The following is a 17,871-nucleotide window of genomic DNA, read 5'->3' as shown; positions in this document are numbered from 1 at the left end:
AATGAAGTCATTAAGACTTGATTAAAATATTGATGTATGTACAAACAGACATTACAAATATAATCATTTCCGTCAGTTCTTTATTAGGCGATTATCACACTGCCCCGCACCACGCAGCGAAATGCGTGGGACGACGGATCATGCGCCCCGCACTCAGTTGAGCGAGACGCGTTGTCAGTGTGTTGTACGACGCGTGTTTTCTACACAAACTGAGATACTTTGGTACAACGTTAAAAAACGCAGCTTCGTACACCGTTGGCGCGGAACTGTGTGATAATCGCCTTATCTAGTAGTAATAATAATTAACATTTTTCCACTTCCATGTAAAACTAGAAGAGAAAGTTATAGTCATGTAAGATCTCGTCACGACTTTTTCGTGGAATGTAACTTAAATGACGGCGATTATAAGCGTTCATTTCAATCGGTATCGATTGCACAAGGGCCTATTATTTAATAGTAGATTGTATGTACAACAAGTGCATAAAACGCGTCATTTAACCCGAGACGAGTATATCCGTCAGTATATAATTTTACTTAAGTCAAGGGTAAAATGAGTTTTATGAACGAGTTATAAACTCTGCTTTTCACTTCGATTGCGAAGAAATTAAACAGCAATATTACAAATAAACGATTGTTTAATTAAAATTGAATGTAAAATTACAACAATTAGACATATTTAATGGGATGGTTAAATAAAAAAATAAAAAAAAAATAAAATCCAATTTTATGCATTAGAGCATAAAATCCTTTTATATGCAGCCTACACCCTGCATAAGTACTGACTTTAAGAGCATGAGAAGTGAAAAGTTTATTTTTGTTATGGACAGGCGTGTACCTTACCATCAGGCGCACTTGTTCGTCCGGTCGCTTGATATTATAAAAAATATTTTTAAAAAACCCGAAACCTTTACTCTTCATTATCCTCATTAACATAAACAAATTTTGTTTTATTACTTAAAAAGTCAGACAAGTTTATTAACGTCCCATTCGGTCGACTATTATATGGAAAAATAATGTGAATATCTAAAAGCTGTATAATAAAATGTTTTTCGTTCTAATGATTAGAATGGTGTTGAGAGGATTTGGTTTAATGAAAAATAGCCCATAAATTCTGTTTTGTTCCTCTTTCTCTAACATTACCGATAAAGAATGTGAGAAAGATGTCAATTTAATTTTGAATGGAAAAGTAAAACATTCGTGCTGACATTTATGTTACATAATTTATCCTTTTGTATGTTTGGGCCCATTTAATTTTTACATTTGTTAAATTAGAACTGTGCCAATCAGGAGCGCATGACCGATGAACATAATCGGTACCTTTGTATGTGGACAGACCGACTCATATTATTGTAAGATTTATAAAAACATGGGTTTGTTGTACTTTTGTAAAGATATGCATAATTGTAAATGTTGCTTAGTGAATAGTGTGAATAAATTATTTTCGTAATTTAATATTTTTTTGTATCCTCCGAAAGTATTGCTACTTAGTTAATTTGTAAATTATAACTTTTTATAAAAAAAACTGACCTTAAATGTTCGTGGAACTACATCTATTTGCCAAGTTTTATTGAAATCGGATACCAGAAATTCGCGAAGCTGGCTTCATCCCATAGGTTAATACCCTTAGAGGTAGAATCTTTTCTTCAATTTTAAATGGGACTAATACTCTGCCTTCAGAACGAAAAAATGCACAACTGCTGTAAAGTACGCATAGTTGTGACTTTTTTCGTTACGACGGCAGTACTGAGGTACCCTCTTTCTAACAAAAAATAATCATCAAAATCGGTTCACAAATCGGCCGGAGTAATCGCGTAGGTAACATACACAAAAAATGCAGTCGAATTGAGGCCTGCTCCTTTTTGAACTCGGTTAAAAAGTTATTTTCTTATTGGTTATTGACAATATTATATACCTAGACGTTGGTTACCAGAAAAAGGAGGAAAAGGAAATGAATGAATGAAATATTCTTTATTGTACATTAAAAATTACAATGACAACACAACAGTAATGTATTACAGAGTAAGATAATGCACAATAGGCGGCCTTATTACTAAATAGCAATTTCGTCTACGTAACCTTAGGATAGAAATTTAATCGTTGGAACGGGGGAAATTGTTTCAGATTACACTTTTATTTCTTTCTACATATATTTTAAATTCATTACCTCTATTAATATTCCACATTTATAGAAATAACAGTAGTATCAATCATTTATATTCAGCGAAGCCGTGATAGCCTTATGGTTTGACCTACCGCCTCTAAAGCAGAGGCTGTGGGTTCGAATCCGGGCTTGCACCCAGGATTTTTCGGAATTTACGTGCGAAATTTAAATTTGAATTTTACCATTAGCTTTTCGGTGAAGGAAAATGTGGTGAAACCTGCACATCGTAGAAAGTTCACAATTCTCGGAAAACCTGTGAAGTCCCCCAACTCGCATGTGGCGGACTATGGCTTAAACCTTCGCCTGAAAGTAGGTCCGTGCCCATATCTCTATACCAAAATTCATTAAATTTGGTTCAGCGGCTTAGGCGTGAAAATGTAACCTCTTTCCTCTCAAGTATCAACTTACATTGCCATAGAATGGAATGGAAGCGCATTTTTTTGTCCATACTATAAATTATTTATAATAAATATTTATAAAAAAAATATTCTTAAAAAAAGGAATTCAAGTCTTGGCTGTATGGTGTATAAGTGCCTTTGCCACAACAATGGAAAAAAAAAACAGTACCAAAATACTCTGTCTACGCAAAAAAAATCCTAGAGATAGAGAACCCGAATGTTCGGGGCACGGAAAATGGTCTGTGATTCCGGGAATTGACGGTGTTAAACAAGTAATTAAGTTTGACAAATGTTACTATTTTGGAATTTTTGAATTTTGACGGTAGTTTTAATCGCGTTTTGATTATTATTGTGAGTTATTTAATTTTTTACATATCTTCCAGCATTTCTAACAAGTCCTCTTGTGTTGTCTTAGGCATTGCGGCTGTAAATGTAAGGTCATTATTATATTTATTTTTAATGTTTGTATCAATTGGTTCGAATTGCGTGTCTCGAGCTAATTCCATTGTTTTCTTCTCTTTACCTTCGCTTCCAAATTGAATCGGTAATTGTAATTCTATGACTGCTGGTTTTGAAGAAGCCTTCTCGATTGACCCAAGAAGGCAGCTGATCTCATTTGTATCAGCACAACGACTTTCATATTCTTCAATAGGATTTTTCTTATTGTCATACTTGTAAATGTTTTCTCCTAAGTTTTGTAAAACTTTTGGATCAACAGTGGCTGGCAAACTGAAGGTGCCATCTTTCCTTTGTAGTCTCAAGCGAAGTAATACTGAAATCTTACTGTGATATTCCGAAAACCATAGAATCAATGTGTTGTGTAAACACTTATAATCATCATTAGTAAATCGTTGAGCTAATGATTCGAATCGTTTTATTGCCTGTTCAAGGATGAATTTCGAAAAATGTTGCGGCACTACATTGGCAACACATTTTAGATGTCGGTGGCTTATGTCAAAAATGTTTTGATTTGTTGCAACTGAAAGTTGCCATTTGAAGATCATGGTCATTAAATCCCATAATTTACTCATGGAGTAGTCGTCTAACTTCATGATAGAGGTTGCGGAAATGTCCTGAAGCAGTTGTTTGATTACAGCGTGTGTGGCCACCGGTTGCGGTATAAATAGCTCGTCCAGTAATTTGGGGTGGAGCAGCACAGTAACGATGTCTGTAAGTACTAAAATAAAACAGACTACTCAATTACATCCTCTTTGTAGATATCGATAATTTTCAATATCATGTGGTGATTGCTCTGCGATATTAATGTTATATAATATTTATTTTATATAATTTGGCAATTAAATTATGAAATGGAACTTTTCGGATTTACATAGCTTATTTTTTTTCAAACAAAGCAACGTTTCGGGCCCTTTACAGATCCCATGGTCACGGCTGACTCATTAATTAATTAATTTATTACGGATCTTAAGGTTGGAACTCAGTTGGAAATATTTGTGTGTTAGTTCTTTTTAAATATGGCAGAACTATCACTGAAAATTAGTGGCTCTGTAATTCGCTATTTTGTTGAGCTGCAGACCTTTTTATCTAACACTACTATTGTTGATAGTATGTTTATAGCCTGTATGTAATGTACTTTGAATTTATTTAGTAACGTCTTGAGATAATTATTATTTAATAATGTAATGTGTAATATATACATATAAGAATGACTTTTTTGTTTAATTACAGATGCTCAGTAACTAACCTCTTTCGGATTTGTCTAAGCCGATATTCTGTGCCTTCAGCCTCTGGTCAATGACATAAATCATCTCACAGCCCAAATTCACCACTATAAAAGGTGTTGCAAAGTGCGACATTGTGATTATCCTTGTATGACTGGCGTGGACACTAATCAACAACTTTAATTCTCTTCAAAATGAGTATTGACTCCTGCTATGAAGATGTAATTGCCAAATTGAGAACACAAGGCAAAATACTGTCAATATCACAGAAGCTATTATCTTTAACAACCAATGATGATAGGGTGTTATATGTTTATAATATTCTTGAAAGCTTGCAAGCTCTGCCTACACCATTAGAAGTCTCTAAGACTGAGAATGTATCAACCTATTACCGTAACTATGGCAACCAATGCTTCCAAAACAAAGATGACTATAGAGCTTGGCAATACTACAATTTGTCACTGCTCTTTGCACCATTTTCATCAGAAAACTACTGTTTGGCATTGTCTAATAGATCTGCTGTCTTTTACTCACTAAAGAAATATAGAGAATGTTTACAAGACGTCAAGGATATTCTTTCAATCAAATATCCTGAAAAATTAAAAGATAAACTGAGTAAAAGATTGGTATCATGTGTGGAATATTTAGCAAATGATAAAAAAGCAAATGATACAAACAATGCAGATATTAACAACATTCTTACATTGCAAGGTCCGAAAGACCCAAGGTATCCATGCGCTAGTTCAAAACTGGAGGTTGTATTCAGTGAGGAAATGGGACGTCATGTGATAGCTAAAGATGACATAAAAGTTGGTGAAGTTTTAGTACAAGAAAATCCATACTTTACTCTTCTTCTGAAAGATCAGTACTTATTCAGTTGCAGTTACTGTTTATCTAGAAATTGTAATTTGTTGCCATGTACAAACTGTTGCTTTGCTCTTTACTGCAGCCCAGCATGTAGGAAGAATGCTTGGAAAGATTATCATTCAGCTGAATGTGTTCTTATGCCTACTTTGATCCATATGGAGTTCACCAAACTGGAGCTTCTCGCCTTTAGAACCGTTGTTAAAGCCCGAAAAGATCATTTATGTTGGGATGATGTATTTAAAACTATTCAGAAGGCTGATTCTAACTTAAATACTGAGTTCAGAGGCCATGTCCACATAGATGGCCAATGGATTTATGATTCTAGATTTTACACTTCAATACACACATTGGCTTCGAATGTTGAAAGAAGGTCTATCTCTGATATTTTTCAGAAATCAGTTTCTGCAGCAGTGTTTCTCCATTTGTTAGCAACCAAAACTGATTTTCTAAATGGAAATGAAAATGATGAAGAGAAAATACGTAGATGTGTAGCAGGAATGTTACTACTGCACATAATGACTAGCCCTACAAACATGCATGGGCTGAGTACAAATATTGAGACTGCTGATGGTAATTTTGTGGAAGAGATTAGCTTGGCCAGTGCTCCATATGCTTACCACAGTTTATTAAATCATTCTTGCTCCCCAAATGTTGTACGATTTGGAAAATTGGGAACTGGAAATATGACTTTGTTTTCTCTAAGGCCAATTAAGAAGGGGATGCAGCTGTTTGATAACTATGGGTAAATACCTGATTATGAATACATTTTGAGACAGTTTCTGTACATAATATTCTGTGTGACCTTTGTTCAATAAATATATCCAACAGTTTGTGCTGTGGTCGTGGTATCAGGAGCTCCTGGATTCGATTTCTAGTAAGATTCATGTGGGAAAACACCTTTCTAAATTGGTCCTGGTCTAGGTCGGTGGGTAGTGCCTGGTAGTAAATTCTGTACCCGTGGTACTTGTGGTACTAGTTTGAGACCAGGTAATTGGTGTTTGTCTGGCACATTATATTACTGTTATTTATTATATGACATATTATTATTATTATTATACTTCTGGTATTGCGGGCCACATCACCAGATAAACAATCTCACAAACTTATTTGTTGAAAATTACACCTAAAGTCATTCAGTGTGTTATTTCAGTCATAGCATTTAAAACAATTTTGAAAAGTGACAGTTGTTGTCATTGATGTTTTACGTTTTATTTATTCCTTAATGTTATTTAATCTTTAACAATCTCTCCTACAGGTCACATCACGCACTTCAAGGTCGCAAGATACGTCAAGAATCTCTCAAATTCCAATACAAGTTTACTTGTACCTGCGAAGCTTGCATAAATGACTGGCCTACTTACCTCGCTATGAAACCGTCCAAAAATCTTCCCTTAGACATCATCAAACGTACGCAAAGGGTTTTGAACTCTGAAGCCATCGAGAATCTACAAAAAGGAGACCAAGACACTGCATTGCAACTATTTAAACCTTTATGTCAATTAATAGAGCAGTTAGAACCTTATTGCCCTTGCAGGGAACTTTCTGATTGCCAGGAGGCTTTGAAACAGTGCCTTGCAATTTTCGAGGGATTATTGCCTTATGGGTATAGTAATTTAGTGCAATGGAATGCTATGCCGCCAAAAGCGGATTAATAATATGCTTTTTATTTTAGTATCCCTTACAATGATGATAATTAATTATGGAAATCCGAAACTAGGATAAGTAATGGTGTGCCTATTTTAAATTAAATAAACAATAAATATAATATCGTCGGCTAAATTTTAAAACCATGTAACACTGTTTTTGTACGAAATAACTTTTTTACTCTTCAAGCGCTAACTTAAAATTTAATTTTTCTACTCCAGTACTTTAATGTCAATTACAATTTCTTAAACCATGTACTAAAGGCGCTCTTTTTAGTTCTGAATTAAAATTCTATTGTCTATGGTACTCACTACTGAACTAAATTTCATTAAACTAATTCACTAAGCATAGTCTGCATTAAACTTCTGTACACAGTACTTCAATGAGTGTAGAGTTCCAAAAATGAACATATTTTTGCTATAATATATCATATATGACGCTACTCAAACGCTGTGCTGCTGATTAGTTACATTGGCATAAAGATCTTGCAACCAGCCCAACCTTTGTTGCCCTCATTATGCAACAATTGCATAAAATATTATTGTAGACCCTTTTTAAGTTATAAAATTAAGGTATAATCATAGATTGCCTTATAATTTCTGCTATTGATAAGCGTGTCGCTTACCACCAGACGCACGACTCCTTCGTCCCGTCACTTGGTTGATATTATAAGAAAAAAAATTCCAGTAACTGTTTTCTGTGTTTAATCAAAAGTTCACATTGATGGATGTTACGAGGTTTACAAACTTAGCTGACGATAATTATGTAACATTTATTTGTGAATAATTTAATTAATTTTCATACTACAAACTACAAAATAATATACGATTGTTATTATTTTTTACAAAATGTGAGTATTAAAAATATAGTCTTGAATATATTTAATAATATGTATTTTTATAATAGTCACTTACAAATATCACATTGTTAAAAAATATAACAGATATTTTTTAACCTAGACAAATATGGCCATAAAATTTATAAATTACGCGACAATTTAATTAAACGTTATACAAATATTTTCATATTAACTAAGTGAATAAAGTATAAAATACTGTTTAGGGCCTTGCAATACAAATGTTATTTCAAACTGTTATATTATGAAAACAATTTTAAATAAATGAATTAAGTACCCATAATAACTATTTTTTATTTTGAGGATATTGGATTATGTGTAACGATGGTGAGTTGTTAATAAAGTGTTTCCAATTGTGCGTAACAAAACTTAACTTGTCTGCATTTTAAGTATTAGAAATTATTTAAATTGATACAAAATTATAAACAGAACTGAAACAAAGTTTAAACATGGTTTTAATTTAACGACATTACTCGTATTTGGTTTCAGAATTCTACCACCTCTCGAGTTATTTACGTAATTTTCATTAAGAAGAGTGATACGACCATCTAAAGTAGGATTGATAGGACTGTAAGTTTTTAAATATGCGAGTATAGCTGTTACTTCGTTAAAAGGAACCGTTTCTTTTGGAAGTTCTTGAAACATTGTATAACCGTCGCCAGAGTCCGCCAAGAATGTTGAAGTAAGTAGTTTGTACTCATACTCCCTTCGTATACCAATCATATTTGTATCGCCACAATTGGAACAAACTGCTTTAGCTTCCACAACACGAGAGCCTCGTGGTTTAGCTAAATCAAATTTAACTCTCATTCCTGAAAATTGAATAAATTGTCCTGGAGCATTTAAAGGCTGCCAGTCCTCTACTGAGTGTTCCAATGCTTGCAATAATATAGTACCATTCATTGTCAAAATGGTCAATGTGTCTGAAAATGGTAACACAGCTATCAAGTCTCCTCTAGTTACATTAAACGGTGGCTTATCTGGTCGAAATATGGATCCTCTTATTCTTCCACCTTGAGTAATAGCTATTTGTGGATTAGCGTTACCGTACATTGTTGTATAAAACAACATTGCATCATTTATCAGATTTCCTAAATTACATTCTCTAACTCTGCATTCTTCACCATTTAGTAATACCATAGATTTTCCGACCACTTCGTTACTTACTATGTTGACATTGTCTCTGTATTTCTTAACTAATTGTAATATCTCTGGATCTCTTGGTATTTTTTGATTTAAAAGAATTGGTGTGCCGTCATAATGTACGATTTCGCCTTTTGAGTTGAAAATCACATGTAGTTTTCCCATGTATTTCGTGTAGGCGTATGCTTGGACTACTGGCACCTTTCTCCCGGAAGGTTGAACTACAATATCAGGGTATGGTCCTTGTACGATTTCAGGTATCTCATCAGTGGTATTACTGTTCCAGAGAAAAGTGTTTGTGTGGCCTCCTATTACTAAATCAATATCTTCAACTTTTTCTGCTATCTCCTTGTCTTTTAAGAAACCAGAGTGTCCTAAAGCTATGAGGATGTTGATACCTTGTCCTTTCAGTTTGGATACTTCCCTGCGTATGGCTACAATTTCGTCTTCGTATTCCACGTCGTTTATTGGTGCCAGGAATTTGGTATCTGGTGTGAGATAGCCTACAATGCCGATTTTATTGTGATTCTTATTTAAGACAATAGATTTGTATAGATTGTGTTCGGTGGCCAATTCAGGTACTTTGTCGAGGATGAGGTTAGCTGCTAGCACTGGTGCTGATAGATTTTTGATGAATTGCACGACGCCTTCCGGTCCTTCTACGGTTTCGTCGAATTCGTGATTTCCGAGAGACTGAAATGAAAGTTAAGTTGAATATTTTAAACATTTGTGCGAATAAATATTTGGAGGTTATTAACATAGGTAGATGTGGTGATACCTGACTTTTTCACATCCTTATTTTTGATTTATCTGGTTTTGGTAGAAGTGGTATTAAATATGAAATTATTTATACTACGTAAAATTAATAAAGTTTCGTTCATCAAATTGCGCCCTCAATAATGAAGTGCGAAATTTGAAAAGTAGAATTTTACATTTATATAAAACATTGTACGATTATATCTCTTTTTCATATGAAACAGAATTGAGTAACACTAGTTATACCACAGATTTAGTATACAATACTAAATCTATGATTCATACGATCATTGTATACGTTATATTTTTAATCTATTTTGTCAGTTTCCTAAAAATGTTACTTTCGAATGCCGTCACTTCCTTCGCACCCTTAGTGTAATAAGGCCACATTTGCAAAATGACAACTTTTCAGGAGCTATATTTCAATTAAAGATTTTTAGTCTATAACTTTTTTATGCTAAATAGGAGTTGTAAAATTTAACATAATATACATAATTTGTTTCATGTCATTGGTATTATTTTTATCACTTTCATGGGTTAAAAAATCTATGGTTAAAGTACTTTTGACGTATTATTATCACATGTGGCTTTATTATACCAAGGGTACGACTTTATTAAATAAGTAAGAGTGTGTGTTAAACGTAAGTAGAGTATCTACTAAACGTTATTAATTTAATAGTTGAATAATTAAATTTAATAATTGAGGAAACAGTAAATACACCTATAAATGTAATATTTCGTGGGAAAGGATCTGTCTTTTATTATTAGAAATATTTAAAACATAAGTAGTACAACTAGCAAGGTGAACTAAAACTAACAAACTGTGATGTAGGTATTTATTGTTCGAAACTTTTTTACACTTTATATAATAAATACTTAAAACTAGAGTGTAAACAAAACATAAAAGTTTTGTTTACACTCTAGTTACACTTTGTTGAAATTTTAGGAACTTATATTATAAATGCAGTTAATTCAAAAGAAAAACAGCAATATAAAATGGTATAAAATCGAATGTATATTTTAAAAATAGTGAAACGTAAGTTTAAATACCATACACTCGTCCGGAGGAAACAATATGATTAATTTAATAAAATTACTTGTTATACTATTTTGGATGGAATATAGAGAGCTTGAGCAATTTCAGTATGTTGGGAAAATGATTATAAAGCCAGCTGCTCTTCAATCCTCTTTCTAGCATCCTAATTCTTAAATTACAAATTTTGTATTACTTACGTAGGTACCTATGTAGTTATTAAGATAAAACAATTTTTTTTTTTTTTAATAATAACGCTCACAATCAACATACACACACATAAACAACCACAAATTACACCCAAACTCACGAGAGAAATAAATGTAGGCCATACAAATATTTCTCCCGGCCCGGGAATCGAACCTGGGACCTCTGCGTGGCAGTCCGGCATGGTAACCGTTCGGCCACGGAGGCAGTTAACAACAAATAGACAATACAACAAACGTACCTCTTGTTCATGTTTAAGAGTAAGTAGTTGAATGCTAAATATAAATAAGAACATTAGTTGATAAGGCGCAGTAATTGTACTTTATTTGATTTCAATTGTTAATCAAATTAATAGAACTAGCCATAGGAATAATAAGTGTAAGGACGGTGCTAAAATAGCTGAACCTTTGTGTAGATTTTTGTGGTGTATTATGATTCGACCTTCTAATTCTGGGCACACGGGACTATATTTCTTAACGTAATAAATTGTACTATTAAGTTCATTATAAGGCAACGGATGTCCTGGTTGATCTGCCAACATCGAAAAGCCATCGCCACCCTGAGCAATGATGTAGGGCAATATTACTTTATAAACCTCCTTGTTTTCAACATTAAAATATTCTGGTACGCGACACGCCCAGCACCGGGCTAATGCTTTGATGACCCTAGAACCCACAGGTTTATTATAATCGTATACTACTTTTAACCCGGAAAGCTGCAGGAACTCTCTTGCTCTTGGCTCTTCATAGTTTGCCACGGAATGCTCCAAAGCTTGCAGGAGTGTACTGCCATTTAATTTTATTGTCGCCAATGGACCCTTAAAAGGCATGACTGCTATCAAATCTCCCACAGACAGATCAGCAGGTAATCGGGTATGTACTATTGAAGCTCGTATCGATCCAGCTTGTAAAAGGGCTATTGGAGCATCTGTCCAATGCTCACCGTCGTATTGCGCTGCATAGTGATAAACCATTGCATCTGATATTAAATTACCAAGATTGCATTCTTTCTTGTTACAATGTTCACCTACAAGGTTGACGGTTGTGCTTCCTACCACTTCACTTGCGACGTTATCAACATTTTCTTCGTAGACATTTAACATTTTCGCGACTTCGGGATCTTCAGGAATGGTATTGTCGAGAAGAATGAGGGCACCTGACGAGGTAATTAGCTCGTCGTTGGCATCAAACACCAAGTACAACTTACCAAGATATTTTGTGTAAGCATATGCCTGCACTACTGGTACAATTTTTCCTGAGGCTTGTTTGACGTACGTTGGATATGGACCTTCAGGTTCTTCTAAATCAGGCACAGTGCCGTTCCAAAGAAACGAATGACTGTGTCCACCAATCACAATATTAACTCCTTCAACTTCTTTTGCTATTTGTTGGTCCTTAAGGTAACCAGAATGTCCTAAAGCAATGATAATATTAACACCCTCGTTTTGTAAATTTGTGACTTCTTTTTGAATAGCAACAATTTCGTCAGTAAAATCCACGTCATTTTTAATAGCGACGAACTTAGTATCGGGTGTTAAGTAACCAATAATTCCTATTTTCCTGCCTGATATTTTGAGAATTACAGATTTCTTTAAATTCTTCTGAGTGTCTAATTCAGGAACTTTGGCTAGTATAAGGTTAGCTGCTAATACTGGACAGTTCAATTTTTCTATAAAAGGGGTGAGTCCACTGACGCCGTTGTCAAACTCGTGATTTCCGAGGGACTGAAACAAAGAATTTGGCATCAGTGTGCCTTACTATTTGTACTGAGATCAATACTGAAGTAGGTAGGTACATCAACAAAATCTTAGTGGCAATTGTATATAGTTTTTTCTGATGAGCCGATAACCTCATTCTTTATTATTTAATTATTAAACAATGGTCCCTTATTTTACATTGAGGTATTGTCTTGTTTTTGTAATATTCCTTCAGTAGCTACCTCGGTCGTTCAAAATAAATTTGTGTTATGATGTGTTATTCCAATTTACCTTATTTTTCGTTTGTTCCCTTAGTGAGACATTCAAAGAATAAAACAAATGATGGGAAATTTAAAATATATTTAATAAAACAATGCAATAATTCTATTAATTTGGCAAACGGTTTTACACATCATACAACTATTGCATTGCGTATCTTAAAAACCTTTCCGTCTTATAATCTTTTTACCACGACACATTTCTGATAACATGTTAAAATATTTTTTGTAATCTTGTAGGTACAGCAAGAACACATCAACTCGACACTTTGTACTTTGGACCGTTCTTATCGTAAGCGGCATAGAGTTGGATTTAAGTCTTAAGTGTAAAGCTTGATGTGCTCTTGACCCTGTACCTACCTACTTTTAATCTGTATGATGTACATACTTATATATTATTCTTAACTATATGTATAGGTACTACTCAAGTACTACTAGTGTTTGTTCATTCAAAATGATTGATTAGTAAAATCTATATTATAATATTAAATTATGTTGGTTTATTTATTTAACTGCCTCCGTGGTCGAACGGTTACCATGCCGGACTGCCACGCAGAGGTCCCAGGTTCAATTCCCGGGCCGGGAGAAATAGTTGTATGGCCTACAATTATTTCTCTCGTGAGTTTGGGTGTAATTTGTGGTTGTCTATGTGTGTGTCCATGGCACCCGCGACACAGGGTTTCCCTAGTGCGGGGCTATGTTGAGTGTGTGCGTGTGTGTGTGTGCGTTATTTGGTTCCTTAGGATTTTGTTCAGGGTTTGAAGTGATAATTATCTTTGATAATTATCACGATAAATATCCCTTGATAATTATTTTGGTATATATAAAATTAATTGGTATGTGTTCGAGACGTATCCAAATGTGTCAAATGTCAATCTTCGAAATATCAAAAACGAAATTCTTTTCCTAAAGGTTTTTCTTCGTGTTTATTTAGTTTTCTTACTGTTTGTCATTTTCATTCAACAATTAAAGAGACGAAACTATGCATCAGTATGGATAATTATTATATATATGTATATCGGATATTTATTATAATAATTTTCAAAGAAAATAACTATCTTGATAATTTTGAACCCTGATTTTGTTATAGCAATAGTCGTTTGTTTTGATCGGGACAAATAAAATTGATAGTTATAAATCAAAATATATTGATCACCTATAGGTACCTACACAGTCACTAACATGTTGTACAATACAACCTTCCATAACAATCAATAATTCCACCACATTAAAGTACAAGTATTAAAACTGAAAAACCTGCTCCTCCCGCACAAGAAAACTGTGGCAAGAGAGTATATTACGGTATAATACGTCTTGTTTTTGAAATATGTAGTCAACACAATGCTCACAATTACAATTCTCAAGCATTCGAATAATACCAGATCAGAACCGTTTATTTCTGTTTCGGTTTCATTTCCAGAAAACGAGTAAATGCCCATGAGAATTGAATTGAATTGAACTGAGATCCCGTTATGTTTGTTAGAACTGAACGGTCCACATATACTTTGATCCCACTTCTTTATATTACCTACCTTCTACTCCATTTACTTTTTTAATATTGTTTCACATATTTGTAAACCATGCCAACCATGATCATGTAGATACTCAAGGTTACATTCCTGTGTGAAAAACCATTATTGATCGAATTTGATTGAAGGCCTACTTCCAATTATAGTGCTTTGTTGATTATAAATTCAATTAATTCTTCTATAATATTCTACGATATTACATATCTCTAAATCCTCTGCAATAGTTATTTGAGGACTGTAGAAAATCCCGTCTAAGTGTATTAAGTATGCAAAAAGTATAACAATTATACAACTGGTATCATTTTTCTTGGTTTTTTAGTATCATATGAAGAATATGGTCCCTCAATTGGTTTTCTTTCAGGGCTTATACTCAGTGCCGGTTTTACCTATGGTATAGGATGTTACGCGCATACAGGTGCAGGGTCTAGGGGCGCCGAGCGCTGCTTGTGACGCTTCCGAAGAGCCAGTATCTCTCGCAGCGTAGGTAAGCAAGTAACGGGCTGGTGATTTCCAACCGCAGATATAATACGTCTGTGTTCCCAACATTATTTATAATTGCACCACTTGAACCCGAATTTCCGATCACTGGGGTAAATAATTGTAACCATTCCATTTTGGTCGCATGCCCAGTAAGAGGATATTGGTTGCACCAGCGAATTGAGTAGCGCCGGCGCTGCTCGTACTATTGCACAAAATGAAGTGACTATGACCACCAATGACTAGATCTAAGTCTTTAATTTCCTTAGGGATTTGTTTTTTTGGCATGTCCATAGCAATAATAATCAAACATCTTCTTCATTTATTTTTTTCTGTGAATTTTTTTCTTTGTCAGAACTTTAATTTAAAAAGTGTTATATATCCAATTACCTATATTGCCAGAAACTTGCAGTATAGTTGATTATTTGAAGGTTGTTTAAGTTAACTGAATTAAGATAACAGTTCAGTTTTAGTAAGTACATGTTTAGTCATTAAGATATGACATGTAGGTAATGTTTTCTATAAAAAAAATGAGTTCACTGCCGCCGTAGTGAAATTCGTGATATCCAATAGAATAAAAAAGCTATCAGTTAATTACAAGTCCTCGATAAATATTCTTCAAGATTTTGTCATCTTTATTTTATAAAATCGTAACTGTGTTACCTGTATAAACTGGAACTCTTATTTTTCCTCGTACCATGCAAGTCTTGCGGAAGTTGGTAGTATCATTAGAAAATCTTTAATATGACCAATTCCTTCAATCTACTATATAACCTTACTTTATTCTTATATTTAATCTTCTTACTAAAAATATACTCGTCTTAAAGTATATTAATTAATTATAATAAATAAACAAAATTATAAATTAGACCTTTAAACATTTTCTGGTATTACAACTTGTACTTGCTCGGTTTTTATTTAATAAAAGACTTACAATGTAGGTGTCCTGTACTAGGCTGGTTGCTCAAGTGCTTGTGACAATATTATAAAATAATTATTATTTATTTATTACAATAGTTTAGTAATTATTCGGAGGAAGTGCTTTACTTCATACTTTTTGAAGAGTACCTAGAGATTCTATTTTTAATAAAAATTGTTTAAATGGCAAAATAGCAAAAAAAAATGCTCAGTGCATACCATTTACATTTAGCAACATTAAATATACTAAAACTAGAATCAACGATATTTTTTCTACTGATGCAGAGCTGGCTGTGTGTGGATTATGAAAAACAATACGCCCTTCCGTTGCCGTGTATATGGGACTATGACTTTGAACGTATTCGATTGTCGCATTCAATTCGTCATAACTTAAAGGAGTCTGAGGCAAATGATTAAATACAGAAAATCCATCGCCTCCCATAGATAAAAATGAAGGAGCCAAAATGTTATACGTCTTTGTTCTATTGACAGGAAAATATTCTGGTATTTCACACATACCACAACGAGCAAATGCTTTTACAAGTCTCATACCGGGATTTCTATTAAAATCATATTCAACTTTTAACCCTGATAATTGTAAAAACTGCCCTAGAGGTCGAAGTACTCTGTAGTTAGCGACAGCGTGCTCAAGCATTTTAAATATATTGGTCCCACTGATTGTTATTTTAGTCATAGATCCATCAAATGGCATAACGGTCAAAAGATCACCTCTTGTCATATTTGCAGGAAGTTGAATGTGAGCTATTGAGGACCTTATTCCGCCTCCTTGAATTATTGCAATTGGTGCGTCTGTCCAACCTTGTCCCTTGTACTCAGACGCGTATTTATGAACCATGGCGTCTGTTATCAAGTTTCCCATGTTGCATTCTTTTAAGCGACACGTCATTCCATCTAGTTTTACAGAAGTTGTTCCAAGAACAACGTCAGATATCTTCCTTACTTCGCCACTGTATTTCTCAACAATTGCTAGGACTTCAGTATCCTGTGGGATTGACTGATCCAAAAGTACGGGATTCCCATCGTAGCTTACGATTTCACCATCTGGATTGAATGTCAAGTGGAGTTTACCTAGATATTTTGTGTAAGCATACGCTTGCACTACTCCCACATGTCTGCCTGATGATTGTTTGACTAATGAAGGATAAGGTCCTTCAGGTTTTTCTACATCCGGGCTCGTTCCATTCCATAAAAATGTGTTCGTATGGCCGCCTATAACTAAGTCTAGGTATTCTGTTTCTTTGGCTATTCTTAAGTCTGTGGCAAATCCCGAATGACCGAGAGCTATTAAAATCTTGACACCAATATTGTGTAATCTGACTGCTTCTTGTCTTACACCTTTAACCTCGTCGATGTACTCTACGTCATTTCTTATAGCTAAAACTTTAGTGTCAGGAGTTAAATACCCAATAACACCTATCATAGTGCCGTTTATGTTGAATATAGTAGACTTCATTAAGTTTTTTTCAGCTGCGAGGATAGGTTCTTGGGCGAGATTGAGATTGGCAGCTAATACAGGACAAGTCAAGTTTTCGATAAATGGTGTAAGTCCGGATACGCCATTGTCAAATTCATGGTTTCCCAGTGACTGAAACAAAAATGAGTGTTAAATTAGAAAGTCGTTTAAGTTAAATTGTAATTCTTGCCACCGCATGCTAAAAACTAAGAAAAATGCATTCCAAATAATTTAGAATTAAAATTAGACTTATGAAACCCCATGCCAAATAAGTAAATGAATTAGGAAGAATTATTATATTCAAAAGTGTTAAAAGTATTAACAAATAAACCGTGCAATATTGAAGTATCTTTCTAAACTTGGAAAGCCATAATTTGTTACTTTAGCGAGCAAAATATACAATCGTAATTGTACATTCACAACAAGTCGTAAATTCTACAAGACATGCAAAAAAACAATCAAAATAACTCACTTTTATTAATTTACGCAAGTAGTTTTAGTTCACCATTCTTTATTATCCGTAACTTATCTTAAATAAAATAAATAAAACTGAACAAAAAGATAAAAAAATGAATATATTTGAATAAAAATACAATTCATGAAAGGGGTAATAAATATTCATGTAGGTATATACAGTTAAGCGATGAAAGGTATCAACGTGACAAATAGTAAAATTATAGTTGATCTTATAATGGTTGCAGAACCTCTATATTGCATCCGACCGGCAACTTCAGGATATACTGGGCTGCGAA

At 33.9% G+C, this 17,871-nt stretch overlaps 3 protein-coding genes across 4 annotated transcripts in view; 1 reads left to right on the top strand and 2 right to left on the bottom strand.

Annotated features, from left to right (window-relative positions):
* Positions 1-2,877: 2,877 nt before the first annotated feature.
* On the bottom strand, positions 2,878-4,406 carry LOC113231570 (protein OSCP1). 2 transcript variants are annotated; one of them, XM_026465910.1, is made up of 3 exons: positions 4,265-4,406; positions 3,083-3,736; positions 2,878-2,983 (listed from the first exon to the last, which is right to left on the bottom strand). In XM_026465910.1, exons 1-3 carry the CDS (start codon positions 4,374-4,376, stop codon positions 2,928-2,930), a joined length of 822 nt encoding a protein of 273 aa, XP_026321695.1. In that variant the 5' UTR covers positions 4,377-4,406; the 3' UTR covers positions 2,878-2,927. The 2 variants fall into 2 exon arrangements, with proteins under 2 accessions (XP_026321695.1, XP_026321694.1); XM_026465909.1 differs by having other exon boundaries at positions 2,887-3,736.
* LOC113231569 (SET and MYND domain-containing protein 4-like) lies at positions 4,401-7,757 on the top strand. Its single transcript, XM_026465908.1, has 2 exons — positions 4,401-5,850; positions 6,364-7,757. The coding sequence occupies exons 1-2, from the start codon at positions 4,436-4,438 to the stop codon at positions 6,758-6,760; spliced, it is 1,812 nt and encodes a 603-aa protein (XP_026321693.1). The 5' UTR covers positions 4,401-4,435; the 3' UTR covers positions 6,761-7,757.
* A 145-nt stretch (positions 7,758-7,902) lies between these two features.
* Positions 7,903-17,871, bottom strand: part of LOC113231571 — a 45,355-nt gene continuing 35,386 nt past the window's right edge. The window contains exons 5-7 of the mRNA XM_026465911.1: positions 16,067-17,247; positions 11,505-12,470; positions 7,903-9,444 (exon numbers count right to left, since the gene is read on the bottom strand). Coding sequence (XP_026321696.1) covers positions 8,008-9,444; positions 11,505-12,470; positions 16,067-17,247 — 3,584 coding nt within the window. The 3' untranslated portion in view covers positions 7,903-8,007. The remainder of the gene's footprint in view (positions 9,445-11,504; positions 12,471-16,066; positions 17,248-17,871) is intronic.

Source organism: Hyposmocoma kahamanoa, unplaced genomic scaffold (genome assembly GCF_003589595.1).
Source record: "Hyposmocoma kahamanoa isolate Upper Pololo Valley unplaced genomic scaffold, ASM358959v1 65, whole genome shotgun sequence".
In the NCBI taxonomy this organism is placed as follows: Eukaryota; Metazoa; Arthropoda; class Insecta; order Lepidoptera; family Cosmopterigidae; genus Hyposmocoma; species Hyposmocoma kahamanoa.
Note: the sequence above shows the minus strand (reverse complement) of the source record. Positions and strands in the feature narration are given on the sequence as shown.

Excerpts from the sequence above, each read along its gene's own strand:
- LOC113231570 (XM_026465909.1), bottom strand. The coding sequence starts at position 4,376 with ATGTCGCACTTTGCAACACCTTTTATAGTGGTGAATTTGGGCTGTGAG. Across the intron at positions 3,737-4,264 it reads CTTAGACAAATCCGAAAGAG|TACTTACAGACATCGTTACT; the intron begins GTTAGTTACTGA and ends GTTTTATTTTAG.
- LOC113231569 (XM_026465908.1), top strand. The coding sequence starts at position 4,436 with ATGAGTATTGACTCCTGCTATGAAGATGTAATTGCCAAATTGAGAACA. Across the intron at positions 5,851-6,363 it reads CAGCTGTTTGATAACTATGG|GTCACATCACGCACTTCAAG; the intron begins GTAAATACCTGA and ends TCTCTCCTACAG.